Below are 21,984 nucleotides of genomic sequence, written 5' to 3'. Positions count from 1 at the left end.
CTTTTATATAATTTTAACTAAGATTTATATATTGCACTAACTGAAGCAAGAATTTGGTAATATTCCAGGTTATGAAAAGTATTTTTTCTCTTTTTGGGGTCTTTTTTCTACATATTTTTTACTTTTACTTTTCTTTTTCTTTTTATTATTTTTCATTTTGGAAAATATGTATACAGGTGTGTCTACAGTGTTATGTGTTGTTCTTTGTTTAATTTCTATTTTTTGAAAATAAAAAATAAAAATAATAATTAAAATTATGATTCTATGTGGGGGAGAGGGAGAGAACGGGGTTCGCCCGCTGATGGCGTCGTCGAGGGGAGGAAAGGGTTGGGTTGGCTGGAGGGTGGGAGAGGAGGAGCAGGACCACCCTTTCCCCCCTCCTAAACTGGAACTGTCCGTCCTATGGCTTCTCACAAATGCAGTTTCTCGCCTCCCCCATCCCGCACACGCTGCCATGCCATTTCTAAACCGGACTATAACTCCCACCGGGACTATAACTCCCTAAACGCCACGCGAACGGGGCAGAGAAAGATCCCGTCGCACTTGCTGTATTCCGCACCGGGACTACAACTCCCAAAACGCTGTGGGAAAAGGGCAGAGCGAAATCCCAGCGCCCGAAGCATGCTGGGAGTTGTAGTCTGGCTCCTTAGGGGAAGAGCGTGCAGCTTTGGACTCTGCTCAGTTTGTGCTGGGCGGAAGAAGCGGCGATGTCGCTGGTGTCGGCGCTGCAGACCGGGGGAGAAATGGTCAGGCGCGGAGGTCGTGCCCTCCTCTGCAAGGAGCTCCATGCCCGCATCTGCTCCTGCTGGGCTCCCGCTACTCCGCCTGCCACCAGCCAAGGCGGGGAAGCCTATGCACCGAGCAGCTGCAAGGCTGGATGCCCTGGGTTCAGCAGCGACTCCTGCCAGCCCATTGGCTGGTGCAGGCAGCCAGGGGCTATTCTGTCTCGGTTTTCTCGCAGGCGGTGGGGCGTGGGCACCACCCTGGTGCCCTCGGGGCACGGTTACCGCTGCCGGATATCGAAAGCCTGCATGCATCAACTCAGACCGTGCCAGGGACTTGGTGCTTGCCTGGCCCTCCCACGCTGTTGGTACCAGGGTGCTGACACCTTTCTGAGCCAAAAGGGTCCGTGTCAGACCTTTTGCAGCAGCTTAGCCCACCCAAGCTCTACTCGCCAGTCTCGTAGTGCCAGCCTCAGGTCACCTTGGCTTATGAAGATCCTGTTAAGGACATACAGCCAGTCAGTCACTGGGCAACATTGTGCCAGTCTACCTTGGTGGCACACCAAGCAGCCGTCTTCTTCCCTTGTCCCTGCTCCAAGAGTGGGCAAGCATAGTTACCATGCCAGTCGCCCAGCAGGGACTGAGTGCCACGTAGTGGATCTGCGCAGTGACACTGTGACTCAGCCGAGCCCCGAGATGAGGCAAGCTATGGCCCAGGCAGAGGTGGGGGATGATGACTACGGGGAGGACCCCACGGTCAATGGTGAGTCTGGGTGAAAAGGGGCATCCCCAGGGCGGTAAGGCTCTGCAAAGGGATCCATGCTGCCACAGGCTGGGGTGCAGCTGTGCCTAATGCTGTGAAGTAAGGCTGCTCATTTTCAAGACTCAGCTGTAAAAGCAATGGCACTGTGAACGTCAGATATTTATTTTTGTTGTTTATTCTTCTTATTAAATTGGTATACTGCCCTTCATGGGACGCGTGGCGCTGTGGGTTAAACCACAGAGCCTAGACTTGCCGATCAGAAGGTCGGCAGTTCAAATCCCCACGACAGGGTGAGCTCCCGTTGCTCGGTCCCTGCTCCTGCCAACCTAGCAGTTCGAAAGCACGTCAAAGTGCAAGTAGATAAATAGGTACCACTCCGGCTGGAAGGTAAATGGCATTTCTGTGCGCTGCTCTGGTTCACCAGAAGCGGCTTAGTCATGCTGGCCACATAACCCGGAAACTGTACGCTGGCTCCCTCGGCCAATAAAGCGAGATGAGCACCGCAACCCCAGAGTCGGCCACGACTGAACCTAATGGCGAGGGGTCCCTTTACCTTTACCTTTATACTGCCCTTCGGCAGATGAAGGTGATGGACTATATGGAACTGGCGGAAATGACTTGCAGAATCCGAGACCAGGGAGAAGAGTTGGTGGAAGAAGATTGGAAGAAATTTAAAGACTATCTACAGAAATATTGTAAAATTAATGAATGTTAAAATGATGATTGGATTGAATAGGGGGTATTAGCAACAAAGTTAATAAGAATATGCAAAAATGAATTGATAATGGATGAAAATATAGAGTTATAATATGTTAAGATATAGAGTTAAGATAAATGAAAGAGGGTAAGGATTTGCTGATTTTATTATCTAAATGGGAATACAAAAAGGGGAGGTGTGAGGAGGTCAAGGAAACAAGTTAATGAGCATAAAGTTATAAAAAATTGATTTGTTCTTAATTCTCTTTTACCTATTTGTTTTTTGTATTTTGTATTTTTATTTGTATTTCTTCTTTTTATGTATTTTTTTTTTAGGTTTTCTTTTTTTTATTCTTTTCATATGTTCTTTTTTGTATTTTGTAAACTGATGTTTTTGTAAAATTCCACACACACACACACATATATATATATATAAAATGATCAGCACCACGTTTTGGCAATGGGTTTATTTTACATACATCCCCCAAATATTTCAGCCAGTAATATAAGCAAAACGTAAGTGGACTGAATATTATTCCCATGAACAAGCTCCTTTCAGACAGGTTTGGGGCAATTTCCAGAGGGGTAGTCTCTTAAAAACAACAGCAAAATGACTTGTGACACTTCAAAGGCTAACCATTTTATTATGGCACAAGCATTTGCAGACTAGGCACGTTAAAATCACCCATGGAGCTTAGATTAATTCTTCATGGAGACAGACACCCAGCAGCCAACATTGGCCCTTTAAGCCACAAGAAACTATATATATATATATATATATATATATATATATATATATATATATATATATAAAGCCAAGAGAGACTTCAGCAACCTGGAGTAGGAGGTGTTAAAAGTCAAATATCCTGATTCTGTGAAAAGTTGTGAACTTCTGACATCACACCCACCCCATGCAGTATCTGAAACTCGAGGGTGGCTTCTTCTTGTTCTTATTTCCCCCTTCAGAACTGCAGAGAGTAGTGGCTAATCTCCTTGGAATGGAAGGGGCCTTGTTTGTTCCCACAGCCACCATGGCGAACCTCATTGCTGGTAAGTCTCATAAGAAGCAATCGGAGCTGATTCCCCTTGCAGCCCCTCGTACCACCTTCCATCCTGTTCTGGAAGGTCCCCCAAGGCTTTGAAGGTGATTGGGTGGGGGCAGTACTGTGGTGATCCCCCTCTTCTCCCATTGGCAGATGCCTCCACTGGATCACAGCCCTTATTTACACCAGGCATATAAATACATATGTGATCTGCCTATAACTTTAATGCCCTCTGTTTTATTATTATGTAATTAAACCACAGAGCTTGCCGATCAGAAGGTCGGCGGTTCAAATCCCCACGACAGGGTGAGCTCCCGTTGCTCACTCCTGCCCACCTAGCAGTTCGAAAGCATGAAGTGCAAGTAGATAAATAGGTACCGCTCCGGTGGGAAGGTAAACGGCGTTTCCGTCTGCTGCTCTGGTTCGCCAGAAGCGGCTTAGTCATGCTGGCCACATGACCCGGAAGGTGTACGCCAGCTCCCTCGGCTAATAAAGCGAGATGAGCGCCGCAACCCCAGAGTCGGTCACGACTGGACCTAATGGTCAGGGATCCCTTTACCTTTACCTAAGTCTCCTTGTAAGGGCTATGCCCTAAGACTCAGTCATTAAAAAAACCACAAATAACCCCACCTACCCCTGAATGAAGCTATCAGGAGAGAGAGTTTCATTTTGGGAATTATTCTAGTTCTGTTTTTATTATTTCAGTTATTATTTATAAAATCAGTGGCAGGGACTTTGTGGCCTTCTAAATGTCACAAGACTCCCAGTGTGGCTTAACGGTTAGAGTATTGGACTATGACCTGGGAGACCAGGGTTCAAATCCTCACTCAGTCATGGATCTCACTAGGTGGCCTTGGGCCAGTCACTTTCTCTTAGCCTAACCTACCTTGCATGGTGGTTGTTAGGATGAAATAGGGAGGAGAACCACGTACACCACCTTGAACCCGTGGGTCAGGGATGATGGGAGTTGTAGTTCAACACCTTCTGGAGGGCCAGAGGGTTACCAGCATTGGTAACCAACAATGCCAACAATGTACAAGAAAAATATACACCCTCAACCCCCTGCCTAAGAGGCTTTCTCTAGCCTTAGAATTACTAGGCAAGACATTTTTGACTGTGAGATGAGAGCTCCTAACCGCTGCACTCTTAAAAGGTGCTGGAGAGATTGGAATAAGCATTACTGACTGCTTCAGCTCAGGGATCTCTTAGGAGTGATGAAAGCAGCAGCGAAGCAGGCAGCCTGGTTAGCTCAGTTGGTTAGAGCATGGTGCTGATAGTTGCTAAGGTTGCAGGTTCGAGCCTCATATGGGACAGCTGCATATTCCTGAATTGTAAGGGGTTGAACTAGATGTCCCTGAAGGTCCCTTCCAACTCTGTTGTTGTTGTTTAGTTGTTTAGTCGTATCTGACTCTTCGTGACCCCATGGACCAGAGCACGCCAGGAACTCCTGTCTTCCACTGCCTCCCGCAGTTTAGTCAAACTCATGCTGGTAGCTTCGAGAACACTGTCCAACCATCTCGTCCTCTGTCGTCCCCTTCTTCTTGTGCCCTCCATCTTTCCCAACATCAGGGTCTTTTCCAGGGAGTCTTCTCTTTTCATGAGGCGGCCAAAGTATTGGAGCCTCAGCTTCAGGACCTGTCCTTCCAGTGAGCACTCAGGGCTGATTTCCTTCAGAATGGATAGGTTTGATCTTCTTGCAGTCCATGTTACTATCAAGAGTCTCCTCCAGCACCATAATTCAAGAGCATCAATTCTTCGGCGATCAGCCTTCTTTATGGTCCAGCTCTCACTTTCATACATCACTACTGGGAAAACCATAGCTTTAACTATACGGACCTTTGTTGGCAAGGTGATGTCTCTGCTTTTTAAGATGCTGTCTAGGTTTGTCATTGCTTTTCTCCCAAGAAGCAGGCGTCTTTTAATTTCGTGTCTGCTGTCACCATCTGCAGTGATCATGGAGCCCAAGAAAGTACAACTCTACATTATATACCATATTTTTCGCTCTATTGGACGCACTTTTTCTCCTCCAAAAATGAGGGGGAAATGTGTGTGCGTCCTATGGGGCGAATGCAGGCTTTCGCTGAAGCCTGGAGAGCGAGAGGGGTCGGTGCGCACCGGCCGCTCTCGCTCTCCAGGCTTCAGGAAGCTATCCGCAAGCCTTGGGAGCCCGGTGGGAGTTCCCGCCGGGCTCCCAAGGCTTGCGGACAGCAGCCTGCAGCCCGAAATCCGGGGAGCGCAGCGGGGCGCACCCCAGGCTTCGGGCAGCTCTCCGCAAGCCTTGGGAGCCCTCCCAAGGCTTGCAGATAGCAGCCTGTTCTGGGGGCTGGGGTCGGGGGAAGCTCGGGCTTTTTCCCCTTTATTTCCCCCCCAAAAAAAAACTAGGTGCGCCCTATGGGCCGGTGCACCCTATAGGGTGAAAAATACGGTAGTTGTGGAAAGGATCACTATGACAGATTCATCCTCATTTTCTCTTGCCATCTGACTTAGTTCTGTGTTTCCCCTATCCCCACTATGGACCCCCAGTTCTCACCCTTGTCCTCTCTTACCATAGTCATGTGCCACTGTCGCAGGCGAGGGGCGCAGCTCCTGCTTGGGAGGGAGTCCCACATCCATGTGTTTGAGCACGGAGGGTATGCACAGGTAAGTGATGCTGGGAGGGGACCCGGAAGCGCCGGCCATCACCGAAGCTCATTGTGTCTCTTTCTACCCATATTCCATCTCAAAAACGAGGAACCAGAGACATGGCAAAGGTCATGTACTTACAGCTGCCAAGGCAAATGTGGCCACAGTCTTGCAAAGGGGCCGTGAGGACGCAGCTGTCCAGGTCTTTACTCAAACCTTGGCCAGAGGAGTGAGAAGCCTGGTGATGTGCTTCCCTCTAGTGGCCATTAGCACAAGCTGCCTCCTCTTCTCCTTGGATAGTAACAGTTCCCGACTTCATGCACAAGTGTCTCTGTGCTCAGCTCAAAATAACATTGTGTGAAGATTGTTCCATTACTAAAGGACCAAATAGGAAATTGTCTTCCCCTTTCGTTCTAATGATTTGCCTTGTTACCTCCTATGATGTTTTTTTTTTTTTTTTAGCTGACCCCCCAGAATGCTTGCATGTTATGCCTGCAAATACCTTCTCAGAACAGTCTTTTCCACTAAGCTTTTGAAACGAACTCACTGATCCACTTTTGAGAATTGGAGATTATAAGCACCCGGTGTCTTATTCTTAGAGCCCTGGATTTTCTCTGCTGGTAATTTAGAAGGAGCTGGAACCCTGGGCACAAGAGATTAAGCTAGGTGATGTTGATTCCTTCTAGGTATGGGATATTTATTGACTCCTCATGCCTCGCCCCCCACCGACAGATGCTTTAGTGATTTGTCCCTTTGTTATACTTTGCAACGCTTCCATTGCTGCAATGCCAGTGCATGGGTTTTGAATTCAATTGATCCAACCAAGGGATTTTCCCCTTGTGAGTAGAAAGCTATTTGCGGTCCTTGCATGAATCAGTATTTACAGGAAGCTGCCTTGTGGATTCTAACACTTTCTGCATTATCAGCAGGTTGCCCCATTTTCTGTTCTTCCATATGCTTAGCACGGATTGCTGTGTGTCTCTGGCACTCAGATCCTGAATCAGTGGTCCCAATGACCGCAGCAGGACTAAAATATATTTAATGCATTTTAGAACCTAGACGCAAGGCTAACATTCTATGACTTCTGCCTTTAGATATGAGCACAACACAAAATCTGCAAAGCAACATTTTGGGTTGAGGTTGCTTGCACCTCCAAAACTACTACTTCTGTGTATTAATCCATTTAAATAAGCCCAAGCTCCAGTCCTCCTAACTTTCCAAAAGACATATTGGCAGCAATTGCCTCTGCCTCCTATCAGCTCCCCCCATGTCTCCTGCCCACCTAGGCAGCCCAAACACAACCTCTCTGCCTTATAGTGCAAGGCTAGGCTTGTTTGCTCTGAATTAAGCCCCACCTTGTTCAATGGGGATATAATTGCAGCTTTCGTTTTGCTTGATCAGGAAGCATCAGGATTTTTCTTGACCAATCAGTTCGCCTTCTCAAAGGTTCTGAAGTGTCTGTTCCCTACTGTGATAAGAATTTTAAGGTCTTAGATATATAATAAATGTTCATAAATGAACCAGCCAAGCACATACATAGATCAGCACAGGAAGATCAACCTGAAACCATTTCTGATTCCCAAACTGACCAAATGTTTTGTCTGCAAGGTCAAAGGAAAATGGAAAAGCCTCCCCATTTACGTTTCCTTCACAAATCCTGTCTTAAGGGTATGTCTGTGTTTGAATAGGGTGAGCCTGTGACCTGGCTCAGGAACTAAGTATTTATCATTACAAAAGACTGGCAAGGCTCCCCAGGGTATCCAATCAAGTGAACATTAACAGGTAACCTGTCAGATGAGATAAACAACGCACTCAGATTTCTGCTGTAGACTGCTTTTTCTGTGATGTATGTATGATGTATGGAGGGGTGGTCTTGAGCTCCAGGGTAGGGAATTTAAACTGTCTATATAAGGGCAGGCACACTTTTGTTCTGGATTCCTCCTCCCTTCCTGCATGTGAGGGGAGCACCCTGTTGCAACAGATCAATCAAGATCAGGCTTACTAGCTGCTTTGCATCTCAATATTCTCTGGTTGGCCTCTGTTATTTTCTCCTACCAATAGGGAACCTACGTAAGGACTCTATATGGGCTCTTGGATACCCCATAAGGGTTAAGGGCAGATTTTTTGTTTACAACACTACAAGACCAGATGGCTTCACTATCACAAACAGCCAGGGGCCGTGGCTCATTCAGAGAGGTTGCATATGTGCTTGTGCCTTTCCATAAAGAACTTGGTTTTCAACAAAACTGGGTACCACATGTTTATTCACCATAAACAGCATCAGAGTTAATGTAAAAGCTTTTATCAGCATGAGGCATTTACCATGTACAGGATTTGCCTGAGGCCACCCACCCACTTTGTTCTCACCCAGGTGGCGGGAGTCCATTCGGAGGCATTACAGGACCTGCCCAACGGGATCATCAATCTGGATGAACTGGAGCAGAAGATCCAGCGGGCCCACCAAAGCCAGTACCACCCCCGCCCTGAGCTCATTTGCCTCGAGAACACGCACAGCTCGGCCGGGGGAAGGGTGCTGCCCCTTAAGTACCTGCAAGAGGTGAGTACCATGAGTCATTCATCCAGTCTTAACCCAGCTGACTGGGAGAGCCTGGATAGCTCAGCAGGTTAGAGCGTGGTGCTGATGATGCCAAGGTTGCAGGTTCAGTCCCCACATGGGACAGCTGCGTATTCCTGCATTGCAGGGGGCTGGAGGCGAGACGATCCTCAGGGTCCCTTTCAACCTTACGATTCTATGACTCTTCCAGAAAATCCAGTAGCCTTTTCGTTGTGGTGGGTGTTGTGAGCAATAGCGGCTGTGGCAGCACGAATAACGTTTTATTCATTCAAGTACTTTCAGCGTTTGTATTTATTTATCAATATTTTAAATAGTTGTGTTTATTTATACAATAAATAAAACTTTTTTAAAAATGTTGCAGTGTATCTCGACTCCACCCAAAGTGCATGCATGTGTAGTGGAGGGTGGAGGGTTTTCCCCCCACCCCCACTTTTCACCTTAATCCACACTTCCAGTATGTTTCCTATTGGCTTCCCCACCCTTATCTCGTTTCCTTCTCCCACCCCTACTGTCACCCTTAAGCCGGCGCATCTACATTTGGTAAAGCCCTGGAAATTCATAGGTCCTTGTCAGGCCATTTTGGGAGGTTTTAATCATACCTCTATACTTAGGGAGGGTATCTCTAGATATGTATCAACCCTATTTTAGCGGGGGGGGGGGGGGGGCGGGGCTCCTTGCTTTAAAAAAACTCTTTGTAACCGCCAGGCACTGTGCCACCCAAGTTTGTTATTACAGGAAGCGATGATGATAAAGGAAGACCCCCAGCTTAGCACCCCTTGGCTGGGCTCAAGGACACTGAGCAATCTCCTCTGATCATAGGAGCCTGCCTGTTACCAGCAGTAACCCCAGTAACCTGCAATGCCCCTAAGAAAGGCCACCAGCTCTGGGACGTCTTCCCCTCTGCCTGTCGCAAGCCAGGCTTCCTCAACCTCAGCCCTCCAAATGCTTTGAGACTACAATTCCCATCATCCCTGACAACTGGTCCTGCTAGCTAGGGATCATGGGAGTTGTAGGCCAAAAAAACATCTGGACGGCCGAGGTTGAGGAAGCCCACTTTAAGCTGTTGGTTGAGCTCCATTCTCTACACAGGTGCACCAGGTAGCCCAGCGATACGGGCTGCAGATTCACATGGATGGCGCCAGGGTGCTTAACGCCGCCGTGGCCTTGGGAGTGCCGCCGGCTCATATCTCGCAGCACTGCAACTCCATCTCCCTGTGCCTCTCGAAGGTAGGTGGTTTCTGCTGTGACTCTGAACAGGGTGGATTTTGGGGAAGAGTGCAAGCGCAGTACCTGCGAGGCTCACCTAACCGTGGGGACTTAGGAAGCTGAGCCAGACCGCTGCTCCATCCAGCTCAGTATTGCCTACACTGACTGGCAGCGGCTCCCCAGGATTCCAAAAAGGGGTCCCTCCCAGCCCTTACCTGGGGACTGAGCCTGAGACCATCCACATGCAAAGCAAAACTGCAGTCCTTCCCTGGCAACGTGTTTGAAACCTCTGCGATCTGTCCTTGGATTTGCAGCAGAACTTTGCAGCAGGATTCTAACAAAGCTAGATAGAGGCTAGTGGAAGGGGCTGTGCAAGAGCTTCTCCACGCAGAGTCCCTAGATGGGGGGCCAAGAGGTTTGGGATTCTCCGCAGCCTCCACACTGGCTAACCCCATCTTTTCTCTTTTCGATGACACAGGGTGTGGGAGCACCAGCCGGGGCACTTCTGGCTGGAAGCGGAGAGCTGATCGCCGAAGCCTGGCGCGTGCGGAAGCTCCTCGGAGGCGGGATGCGCCAGGCAGGGGTCCTGGCAGCCGCTGGCCTGGTTGGGTTGAGCCGTGTGGAGGAGACGCTGAAGAGGGATCATCACAATGCCAGACACTTCGCCCAAGGTGCCTGTTCTGTGAGGCCGAGGGAGGGATTGATAGCGCCTAACCTCTGCTGGGGGGACACGGGTGGCGCTGTGGATTAAATCACAGAGCCTAGGACTTGCCGATCAGAAGGTCGGTGGTTCGAATCCCCGCTACGGGGTGAGCTCCCGTCGCTCGGTCCCTGCTCCTGCCAACCTAGCACGTCAAAGTGCAAGTAGATAAATAGGTACCGCTCCGGCGGGAAGGTAAATGACGTTTCCGTGCACTGCTCTGGTTCGCCAGAAGCGGCTTAGTCATGCTGGCCACATGACCCGGAAGCTGTCTGCGGACAAACGCTGGCTCCCTCATCCAATAAAGCGAGATGAGTGCCGCAACCCCAGAGTCGTCTGCGACCGGACCTAATGGTCAGGAGTACCTTTACCTTTAACCTCTGCTGGGCGATCGAGGCTCACCACCCCTTCACTGACACAGGGTGCCCCCTTGAGCCAAGGCTCGGAGGGTATATTTCTCCAGCTCCTCCTATGCTAGGGTCAGCTTTCAGTTCAGATTTCAGCAGGCCAGCCCTCCCTGTTAGTGGGTGAGGATCTCTCCCAATTCCCTATCCACCCACCCATTTATCCTGTCGTTCGATAACTTATCCCCACTCGCCATTTTAAACCTCAAGTGTTTTCCCGTTACAGGTGCCTTTGCCCTGGGCTCGCCTCTCTGCTCCGTAAACCCCGCCACCGTGGAGACCAACATCGTCATGGCAACCGTCTCGGCTCCCGGGCTGACCCCGGCCAAGCTGTGTGAGCTGATGGAGGCCGTGAGTGAGGAGGAGGTGGCCGCCACAGGCCAAGCAGTCAGCGTGAGGCTTTTCCCGTGGGGCGAGCGTCGCCTGCGCGCCGTCTGGCACTGCGACGTCTCCCTCCGAGACACGCAGATGGCTGAGGGCAAGTGGCGCTTTGTCCTGGGCAAGTGGGAGCAGCAAAGCGCCGGTGTACCCTGAAGCCAGTCTGGCAGGCCGGAAGCCAAGTTGGCGCGCACGTCAGTCTGAAACAAGCCAGGGCGTGCTGAGAAGGCAAGCCTGTGATTGGTCAGCCCTGGCCTAGCTAAAGATGTGGTCCCCATGGCCTCAGCCCTATCTGGCTCTACAGAGGAGAGAAGCGGATTTCAGCTTCCCAAGCCACCTGCTATGGGGGAACAGCAGTGGGAGAGCCTGCCCGTTTCCAGGAGCGGCTCTGGCAGCCAACAGATTCTGTTGCCAGACCAAAGGAGCTGCGTCACTTCATGGCCTTGCAGGAAACAGTCCCAACATGGCTTCCACACACACACCCTACAGCCTTCCTGCATCCTGAGGGAATGGGGAGGGAGCTTTGTTTCCCAGGGATGCTCTGCTCTTGTTCTGTTCAGGCTAAGGGATACCTGCCAGCTACGACCTGTAGCTTTTAAGAAAAGGAGCCTGAGCTTGCTTTTTTATTTTTCCTCCTCCCTCCCATTCCCTTTTTCCTTGTATGCCACGTCTTTTCGATTATAACCCTGCCTTACGACTGATTTCTGTAAGCTGCTCTGGGAGCATTTTTCCAGCTGTAGGAGAAGGGTAGAAATCCATTGACTAAATAAATGGCACCTCTTCCTACCGGAGCCCTTTTTAATTCAAGAGGCCCCAGATGCATCGAGGAGGACAAGCAGATGGGCATGCTTGGAAGGGAAGCAGCATCAGCTATGCATATCAAGAAACAGGGAGAAGGAGCCGTGGATCCTTCAGTTGTTGAGTTAGGACAGGGATGGGGAGCTAGTCCAGATGTTGCTGGACTACAACTCCCATCACCCCAGGCCCACTGGCCATGCTGACTCGGGCTGATGGAAACTGGAGTCCAGAAACATCTGGGTGGGTCACACAGGTCTCCTACTCTTGGGAACAAGGCCCTAGCTGTCTCTCTTCCTCAGCTCTGCTTGCACACCAAGAGTTGAGTAATGAACCCAGCATGTAAGGATGGCAAGCGCTGCACCTTATCGATGAGGGTCCCTCGCCCCTTCCACATGCATCCCTCAGTCTGGCACACCCACAAGCAGATCTTCGTAACACCTTGCGGTCCATGCAGGTTACGTGTTGTGGCTGCACGACAAGAGGGGGATCAGCAGCGGTGGAATTTTCACCCCAAGAAGGCCAATCGAGCAGAGTAGGGTTATGTCACAGCCCTGACAATGCCCGGCCTCTGCATCAGATGAGCACCGCACAGGCATCTGGCTTCAGGCGGAGCCCCCGAGCGGCCAGGAGAAGCAGGATGCCGGCCAACCCCTCGGTGCCGAAAGAGAGCCAGGCAAGGGCCAGGGACCAGCCAAAGGCGATGCGGACGTGCTCGAAGCGCTGCTGGTCAAACATGCGCACTGTCTCGGCGAAGGCTGCGCTGGAGTAGCAGATGTAGGTGCTGGTTCCCGACAGGGTCAGCAGTGCTGGGGGGAGGGGGAAAGGGGATGGGTCAGTGCCAGTCCTGCAGCAGACACTGCCAACGACCAGGGCTCATGCCGTGCTGCTCCTAACCATGATAACTAAAAAGAGCATCCCAGTACATTTCCGAGCACAATTCAAAGTGTTGGTGCTGACCTTTAAAGCCCTAAACAGCCTCGGTCCAGTATACCTGAAGGAGCGTCTCAACCTCCATCGTTCTGCTCAGACACTGAGGTCCAGCGCCGAGGGCCTTCTGGCAGTTCCCTTGCTGTGAGAAGCCAAGTTACAGGGAACCAGGCAGAGGGCCTTCTCGGTAGCGGCACCCTCCCACCAGATGTCAAAGAGAAAAATAGCTACCAAACTTTTAGAAGACATCTTAAGGCAGCCCTGTTTAGGGAAGCTTTTAATGTTTAATAGGTTATTGTATTTTAGTGTTTTGTTGGAAGCCGCCCAGAGTGGCTGGGGAAACCCAGCCAGATGGGCAGGGTATAAATTATTATTATTATTATTATTATTATTATTATTATTATTATTATTAGTCAGAGGCAGTAGGGTAAATATTATTGTTGTGAATCATCATCACAATTAAAATAGCTGGATTTATTCATATGATGGATGCTCCGAATAGTATTGAATGATACAGTATTCTCATGTTTTTTTTAGTGGGGTGGGATTGAATCTATATGCAGATTTGGCTCATTAACCTGGGAAGGTAGCCCTAATAATAATAATGTTTATTATTTACACACCATCCACCTGGCTGGGCTTCGCCAGCCACTCTGGGCGGCTCCCAACAGAATATTAAAAACACAATAAAACATCAAACATTAAAAACGTCCCCAAACAGGGTTGCCTTCAGATGTCTTCTAAAAATCAGATAGTTGTTTATTTCCTTGACATCTGGTGGGTGGGTGTTCCACAGGGCGGGCCCCACTACAGAGAAGGCCCCTCTAGGAGAAGGATAACTCTTGATGCTAAACCACTGCTGCTGAAGGAGATGAAGGACCTGTGGCCCTCCAGGTGCGCTTGGACTTCAGTACCCATCTTAGTGGCTGGGGGCTGACAAGAGTTGGAAACCATCAAGTGTTAGAATTCCTGCTCCGTGATTGCAGTCATGGGATTGTTGTCCATCACATGACAGTGTATGTTTTGACTCCACAGAGTGGAAAGTGACGGAGACAGGATGTTTGTGTTACTGTGTTCCGTGAAGTGGGACTATTGTCCTTTGTTCTTTTTCTCTTTGATGTCTGATGCTAGAGGGAGAGGGAGCCATGTTGCAGTGCTCCGTGTATGTTTATATGTAAATAAAGCAATTAGCCAAAACACCGAGTTGCTAAGGTCTGTTACGCATGATGCGCAAACTCTGTGGATCCCTAATGTGCCGGTGTCGGTTGGCATCGGTCGCTGTAATGTTCGGGCTGAAGAAAGCTTTTGAAGCTCCCGAACGATCGACCAGGAGGGAGAGAACATGCCAGCCGGGCATGTGTCTCTGCCAGGGTCCTACTCGAGTGTAGGCTGAGCTCCTAATATCAGGTCCCCCCATCCCTTCTGCAAAGGATTCTGGGAGGCTCCTCTGCTGTTCTGAGCAGTTTTCTGCCTTCAAGGAAGGGGAAAGGCGGTGAGGACAGGTCAGGAGTCAATGATGAGACAATATGTGGTTCCCGTGGCACCAAGACCACAGCACACTCGTTTGCACCTTGGTCTCCCCAAGGGGCAGCTGTGACCTGATGGCACTAAGACAGAAACTGCTAAGTATTCCCTGAGAGCAAGTGTTTAATGACATTTTGCCATGTTGTGGGGGGCGGGAAGAGAGAGACCGATAAAGAAAGAAAACCTGGTTTCCCCCCCTCCAAAGACATAGCTGCACTCACCACCCAGGAGAAAATAGCAGCCTGTGAAGAGCAAAAGCCTGGAGCTCTGGACCAAGGAACCGATGACCCCACAGATCCAGCCAAAGACGATCAAGACGAGGCTGAGAGGCAGCAGGACCACAAAGGCTCGATGCATGGCTGGCAGAGAGACAGAAGAGGGGGACATCCAGTGGAGGGGGAAAGCAGGGTGGGGTATTGGAGGATAGGTGACTGCAGCTTTACAGATGACCCCAGAGGTCACTGGGTCCAACCACTGGGCAATCCAGGAACCCTAGTGCTACAGCATCCCTGATAGGTGGTCATCCAGCTTCTGCTTTTTAAAAGCCTCTGACGAAGGAGAGCCCCCCACCTTTCTGTTTCCTCCCCGTGACATTTTATTTCAAGAAACAAATCGTCCTGCTCGCACCTCCAAAACAGTGCTCGTCTTCAACCATAATCTGATTTACAGAAGGGCCTCCAGCGATAAAGGCTGGGCTCACACTCCCGCTTACTGTGCACCTACTGCTTTTCCAGTGCTGGGTATTTAATCCATATTCACACATTATCTAAAACAGGCATTAATCCTGTTATAAAACAGCACTGTCGGATGCAGCTGTTTCTCAAACCAGCTTCACACAGATTAAAGTCCTTAAAGGTAAAGGTAAAGGGACCCCTGACCATTAGGTCCAGTTGTGGCCGACTCTGGGGTTGCGGTGCTCATCTCGCTTTATTGGCCGAGGGAGCCAGCGTACAGCTTCCGGGTCATGTGGCCAGCATGACTAAGCCGCTTCTGGCGAACCAGAGAAGAGCACGAAAATGCCGTTTACCTTCCAGCCGGAGTGGTACCTATTTATCTACTTGCACTTTGACGTGCTTTCAAACTGCTAGGTTGGCAGGAGCAGGGACCAACTGTGCGTAATTGGTCTATGGCCAAGGTGTGGACACTTTTGCCTAGGGTAAAGACGAAGGGGAGGGGGGACCAGCTTCACTGACCACTAAGGTGGGAAAGTGAACACACTCTGAAACTCAACACCAGTGGTGCAACTCGAGGTGCCCCCAATGACCACTCTTAAGAGTGGCAGATGAGGGCAGCAAACAGGCCCAGCACCAGCAGCTGGGGCTCATCCTGGCCACCACACTATCCTTTCTTGCTGCTGCTGCTACTTTTTATCATCATTAAAAACATTTTATAGCCAGGGGTTAGCTGACCAGGCATGTACAGGGTTACAGATACTAATTTTATTATTTGTTTTCTTTAAAAAAAATGTGATCCATTTCTACCACAAAACGGGATTTATTCCCACTTAAATGTGTTCAGCAAATGCAAGCTCTGTATCATCCCTGTAGTCAAGGTGGTCCTATGATCCAAGTGAGTTTAAAATGTGAAGCTGTATATGCTCAGAGTGCATTTTCTTAAATTGGAGTTGGAGAATGTTTGCATTCCTTTTTAATTTGTTTGCTTTGCTCTAACATGGAGCAGTTGTAGAGCATGGAATAGTGATGGGAACAGAGAATATAAAGGTTGATTTTGTGCTTCATGACTGAACCCTTTTGGATCGGGCAAAAAGGCCTTCTAGTCCCAGTATCCTGTTCTCACTGTGGATAAGCAGATGCTTATGAGAAGGCCACGAGTGCAACAGGGCACTTACCAATTGTGATTCCCAGCAGCTGGGTTTTCAGAGGAATATGGCCTTTGGCAGATTGGACGGAACATTGCCATCATAGCTAGTGACCATTAGCAGCCTTTGTCTAATCCTCTTTAAAGCTGTCCGATTTGGTGGCCATCCCCACATCAGTCAATGTGGTAATGCACACACAGCCATCTAAAAGGGTCCCCCCTATAGCCACGAAGCCCAGGGTCCAAAATTACCCAACTTCATCACGCCACCCCCACCCCAAGAACACACTTCCAAACTCCATCTTGCTATACAGAAATTCTCACCACCATCCAAAAGGCTGAGCCCACATTAGGCTGCCTACTCACATATAAGATGCTGGAGCGATGCGGGAACTTGCCAACTCTCTGTGCCGAACGGGTCTATCAGAGGCGTGCAGGCGTTCTGCCCTGGGGGGAAGTGACAAGGAGAGGAACAGCATCAAGGGATGATCAGAGATCCAGCCACAGAGTTTGCCATTCCAAAATGCTGCCTCCCACCTTCAGCAGTGCTAACCTAGACAGGAAATTTTACATCTCCAACACATAATATATCTGGGACCTTGAACAGACAAGAGAGGTGGAGCTAACTGGGTTGAGGTTGATTACCATGGGACTCCTCTTATTAAGCCCAGAGCCTTTATTGTTAATAAGATGGGGTGGTGGGAGAGTACAGTGGTGGCTGGTGCCCATTGACATGGGTGGGGTGGTAGGCCACGAGATTAACAGTAGATGGAGCCCGAGCCAATGACAAAATCAACTACCGTATTTTTCGCTCCATAAGACACACCCGACCATAAGACACACCTAGTTTTTAGAGGGGGAAAGCAAGAAAAAATATATTCTGCGCAGAGCTTGTAAGCGGCTCTCGCTTTTCTTGCTTTAAACCCTTCCGTCCCTCCTCCCGCTTCGCTGAGAAGCTAGCAGAGCAAGCTGTGCAGCTCTCGCTGAAGCCAGCAGAGCAAGAGCGATACGATAGCTGTGCAGCACCTCTTGTTCTGCTGGCTTCCCAGCAAAGCGGGATGAGGGATGAAAGGGAGCTCTTACAAGGGAGCGTTGAGCAGAGCCTGGCAGCAGCTCTTGCTGACTTTCCCAGGAGGTGTGGGAAGGGACAGAGGGCAGCCCGTCAGTCCCTTCTCCCTTCTCGGGGAAAAGCCCCCAAAAGCTGCACACACACTCCGTGCGGCTCTTTAAAGGGAGCACTGAGCAGAGCCTCCTGCCTGCATTCACTCCATAAGACGCACACACATTTCCCCTTACTTTTTAGGAGGGAAAAGGTGCGTCTTATGGAGCAAAAAAATACAGTAATTCTAGTTTTTGCCCCATCCTCTTTCCTGCTAAGTTCTCCAAGGGCAATGTAGATGGAGGAGGAGGAGGAAGCTGAAAGCCAGTACCATCCCCTGGACTGCCTGTAAGTAAAAAAGCCAAGGCAGGTGTGGTGCTGTCTGGGGGAAGTTGTTGGGGCAGGGCCCCATTTGCCGTAAAGGACCAGTCTCCACTGGGTGAGCAAATCAAAGCAGCTGGCCGACCTGCCTCACACTCATTTCTCTCTATGACATTGCAGCAGCAGCTCCTTCATTCCCCTCTCTGTTTTGTATCCATCCAAGGTACCTGAATTATCACTTTTTGGCAATGGAGGAGTAAGACCTTGGGCTAGGAAGTGCACTCTTCAGGTGTGGGGTGGAACTAGCAGCTTGAAAATTTCTGAAGGTCTTCGCACAGCACATAATTATTTTTCTGCCTGTTTAAGTAATTGCAATGTGTTGTGCTGTGTGGTTTTTAATTTTAATTGTTTTTTTAAAAAATATTGCTTCTTCTATGTCTATGAGTTCAGGTTGCAATACAATAAAATGCCTACAGTATAAGAAAAAGAGGCAATAAAGATGCAGTCAAAGACCAGTATGAATGGGCCACCTGAATGAATCTCACGGACCATTGTTTGGGAGCCCTCACTCTAAAGGCCTGGAGGACTTTCAACCTTCCCTTTCCTCCCAATAGGGCAAACTGGTGTTCACGCACAGCAGAGGATTCCCAAAAGGTTCCAAAATCCCAGAACCAAACAGCTTGAGAATGACAGCAATTGAACTTGACAGAGAGGAAAATTCCAACCTCAGCTGTATGGTTGCAAATGTACTTCTGGACTGTTGCTATTTGTGGGTCGGATTCAAATCACATGCTAACCCATTCAGCCTGTGCAATTTAAGGGCAAATCAACGCCATACATTTAAAGCACATGGCACACACACACACACACACACACACACACCTTCGCAAGAATCCCAGAAACTTTACATTCCCCCTACAAAGCCACAATTCCCAGCCCCATTAACGAACTATAGTTCCCGCAAAACTGACCTTTTGCGACAAGGAAAGTGGGGGGGGGGAGGACACATTGGAACATGGGAGTAGCCAGGATTTATTGGGGGGGGACGGGCTTTATGTAGGGGAGGGCAAGAACCGAGTTATCAGCGATGCAGTTGGTCAGTTAGTTAAGTATTCTTATTTATTTACTTGATTTGGGGGAGGGCAGCTGCCCCGCCCCCCGGCTACGTCCATGCACTGGAAAATGTGGAGTAACAACGGCTTGATTCAAGGACTCCCGCAGCAAAACAAATCAGGATGGCTGTTCGGTAAACAGGTGGCGTGGGAGCGACCTCCGAGAGAGCACAGCTCAGATGACAGCAGCGGGCTCTACTCCGCCAGCCCCCGGCTGTGATTTATTTAGCAGGGGGCATATCCACGAGCCCAGAGGTGCATCAACACCCAGGGGTGTCAGAACTCCTGATGGGCGCCAGAGCGTGAAAGCGAACATTCGATGCGTCCCTCTGACATTTCATATCTTTGATGGAAGTTCAATTGGGTCTCTCTTCTGAACAGAGAGCTGAAGAAAGCGCTGCCTCTGCTTCCCCCTCCCCTTTCCTCCTCTCTGACACCCCAGCCCTCCTTTCTCTCCAGGAGGGCGGATTCTTGGCTGCAATCCAGTTCTTTCCTTCTTTAATCTCTTCCCCCACCCTCACCCCTCGGCCCCAGCACAGAAAGTTATAAATGCGTGGAAATCCGTGGAGGTTAAAGCACCACCGGGATGGCTGAAATTCTTCGATTGCCAGCAAAAGGGGATGGAACAATTCCAGCTCGCCTTCACCTTATACCAGGATACTGCGATTATAAGGCACCGGGATCCCTTCTCCCCACCCCCAAATGTATACACAAACCAGGGAGTACAGCTAGTTGCGTCGGGATAGCCCAGGTGGGTAGGAGAGCAGGGGCTTGGGAAAGGGCAGTCAGAGCTCCTGCTTTGCATGCAGATGGTCCCAGGATCAATCCACTGCATCTCCAGGGACGACGGTGAGAGAACTCTGTGAGAAAACCTCGAGAGCTGCTGCCGGCCAGTGTTGGCAATACTGACCTAGGCGGACTAGTAACGCAGCGTCCTATCCGCCTAAACAAACGGGTGAAGCAGAATCAAGACGTCCCCAGGACGCAGGGACTTGAGTTGGGCAGAGGAATGCCGGCTGCCACAACTACTCACCACCAAGCGATTCATCTTGTGACCCGACGGCGATTCCTCTGTTAGCAGAAAGTTTTTCACGACTGCTGAAACCGGCAGATCCAAGCCTAAGCTCGTGTATAGGTTTTTTTTTGTGGGGTGGGGGGCGCTCGACCCCCGGCGCGATCCACTTTGGATCCCAGAAAGAGCGCCCTCCTCTCCGGATCCCAGTGCCGAGGGAAGCGCGGGCTGCTCCCGTCGCAAACCCGAGGAAAGAAGGCGCGCGCGGCGCAGCCCTACCTTCGCAGAGGCGCCAGAGTCCGGAGTGCGAACTCAGCTGCTCGGCGTCCCAAGCGCTGCTGTTGGCCGAGTCCACGCTCACCAGGTACCAGTAATCGGTGCCCAGGGCCGCGGCCAAGAAGCCGAAGCTGAAGAGCCCGCTGAGCGCCGCGCCCAGGCAGAGCGCGCCGGGAGGCACCACCGCCAGGGCCCGGCGGCAGCCGCAGCACCTCGCCACCATCCCGCCGCCAGACTTGCTCGCACAGGCACGGCCGCCCGCTGCCGACGCTGCTGCCTCTGGCGGCGGACACGTGGAGAGAAACAGCGGCAGCCGAGCGGGAGACTCTCCCTTTCTCACTGCAACGCTCCGGGGAGGGGGCGAGGGAGAGAGTCAGGTGGAAACGCGCGCGCGCCCCCCAAGCCGCATCTTCGCGGGGGTTGGGGGCGAAGCCACTGGGTACTTGCGCCCCAAATTGGGGCGACGGCAAAAAGCCACCCTGCCAGCAGCAAGCTTCAAGGTGTCAAAGGCTCCCTTCGAGGAAGCTGCGATCCTCTTTCCAATTAAGGTGTCCCCCCCCCCCCGCCGCCGCCCCAGCTCAGTTCAGTGGGAGGTGGATTTCCCGGGTCTCTTGTCCCTTAGAGGGCGCCTCTCATCATCCCGCCATTCTGAGAGCAGGGAGGGCGCCTCTCAGGAGACTTTCCCCCAGCGTTTGCTTTCCCGCTCAGGAAAGCGCGCGCGGCCCCGGCTGGATCTGCAACTCTTCTGGTGAGCGAGGTTTAAACCAGAGGCAGGCGCTCCTTCTTGGACGGATGCCTGGAAGAAAAAGACCCCGCGGTCTCTTCCTTTCCTTCCCCCGCAGAGACCAGCCACGTCCCGCAGCCGAGCCCGCCTTGCTTCTCAAAAGAGCCGGTCTACTAGAGTTCGTGGCTGCGTGGGAGAGCGCTGCTTTCCTTGCAAAAGGCCCCCAGGTTGAGTCGCCGGCACCTCCAGCTATGAGAGGATGGGAGAGCAGCTGCTAGTCGGTGTAGGCAATAGTGGTCTAGATGGACTAATGGCCCTACTCCTATGGTTCCCTGCCCTCCCCCCGTCTCAGGAGCCCCCAGCTAGAGTGGATTTCAGAATGAAAGAGGCAAGCCACAGTGCTTAAAGAGGTGCTGCTTGTTACTCCTTTGGTTTTTTGCCTGCCCTTCTGCCAGGGCACCAGAGAAGGCCTTCCCCCTCCATTCCTAGGCACTCACAACAAGCCTGTGAGGTAGGCTGAAGCAGGCTGAGAGTGACTGGCGAGCTTCATGGCTAACATAAATGAGAACCTGCAACCAACACAGCACTCTCATATAAGAGCCAGGCTTGTAGCTGGGTGTTGAAAACAATGCCTAGACAGAGCTCTGATAGTAAATCAAAATAATAAGAGAGTGACAGCTGGGGAAAGAGCTTTTGATGAGTATGAGGGTTTTTTGTACAGCGGGTGGGGTTAGTAAGCGACAATGCCATCACCTTTGGAGTTAACACAGAATGTGAAGATGTTGGATGATGTTAAGTGACCTAGTGGTAAGCTTTATGTTCGGTAACCATTTTTTATTTTAAATTGTTAATTGTTGAACTGTCAGTTAAGGTGTTGTTGGCATCCATCTCTCTAGAGACAATGGAGTCACAAGCCTGGGCAGTGTGTATGGAGGTCCTGGGCTGTCCAGACAACAAAACCTCCCCACCCTCTCTAATGTAGTCCAAAGGAAAACAGAACAATACATTTGGCACCAGCTTGCCTGCCAGTGTTGCTAGAAGGAGACATGCAAGGCACCATACAACTGTCCTAGGGAAGACACTCCGAATTTGTGTAGGGTTTACTCCTTAGCCCACAGGTTTTCAACCTTTTTGGGTCCACAGCTCCCTTGACCAACTGCATTCTTTCTGCGGCACCTGTTATATCACCCCTTGCCTGTTATATCAGGAGCCCAGTTATATCACCCCTTGCCTGCAGAGCCAGCAGCCCCTCACCCCTTTTTGA

At 50.5% G+C, this 21,984-nt stretch overlaps 2 protein-coding genes across 2 annotated transcripts; one reads left to right on the top strand and one right to left on the bottom strand.

The window, feature by feature from the left end:
- Positions 1-413: 413 nt before the first annotated feature.
- On the top strand, positions 414-11,705 carry LOC310755505 (uncharacterized protein). Its single transcript, XM_083598413.1, has 7 exons — positions 414-1,485; positions 3,148-3,231; positions 5,776-5,864; positions 8,218-8,403; positions 9,511-9,648; positions 10,106-10,298; positions 10,958-11,705. The coding sequence occupies exons 1-7, from the start codon at positions 708-710 to the stop codon at positions 11,263-11,265; spliced, it is 1,776 nt and encodes a 591-aa protein (XP_083454539.1). The 5' UTR covers positions 414-707; the 3' UTR covers positions 11,266-11,705.
- TMEM235 (transmembrane protein 235) lies at positions 8,695-20,517 on the bottom strand. Its single transcript, XM_083598439.1, has 4 exons — positions 20,000-20,517; positions 16,543-16,623; positions 14,580-14,717; positions 8,695-12,713 (listed from the first exon to the last, which is right to left on the bottom strand). The coding sequence occupies exons 1-4, from the start codon at positions 20,217-20,219 to the stop codon at positions 12,481-12,483; spliced, it is 672 nt and encodes a 223-aa protein (XP_083454565.1). The 5' UTR covers positions 20,220-20,517; the 3' UTR covers positions 8,695-12,480.
- Between the last annotated feature and the right edge of the window lie 1,467 nt (positions 20,518-21,984).

This window comes from Podarcis filfolensis (assembly GCF_964270895.1).
Source record: "Podarcis filfolensis genome assembly, chromosome: 2".
NCBI classification, from domain to species: domain Eukaryota; kingdom Metazoa; phylum Chordata; class Lepidosauria; order Squamata; family Lacertidae; genus Podarcis; species Podarcis filfolensis.
Note: the sequence above shows the minus strand (reverse complement) of the source record. Positions and strands in the feature narration are given on the sequence as shown.

Excerpts from the sequence above, each read along its gene's own strand:
- LOC310755505 (XM_083598413.1), top strand. The coding sequence starts at position 708 with ATGTCGCTGGTGTCGGCGCTGCAGACCGGGGGAGAAATGGTCAGGCGC. Across the intron at positions 5,865-8,217 it reads AGCACGGAGGGTATGCACAG|GTGGCGGGAGTCCATTCGGA; the intron begins GTAAGTGATGCT and ends GTTCTCACCCAG. Across the intron at positions 9,649-10,105 it reads TCTCCCTGTGCCTCTCGAAG|GGTGTGGGAGCACCAGCCGG; the intron begins GTAGGTGGTTTC and ends TCGATGACACAG.
- TMEM235 (XM_083598439.1), bottom strand. The coding sequence starts at position 20,219 with ATGGTGGCGAGGTGCTGCGGCTGCCGCCGGGCCCTGGCGGTGGTGCCT. Across the intron at positions 14,718-16,542 it reads ATCGCTCCAGCATCTTATAT|CCATGCATCGAGCCTTTGTG; the intron begins GTGAGTAGGCAG and ends TCTCTCTGCCAG. Across the intron at positions 12,714-14,579 it reads CTGCTATTTTCTCCTGGGTG|CACTGCTGACCCTGTCGGGA; the intron begins GTGAGTGCAGCT and ends CCCTCCCCCCAG.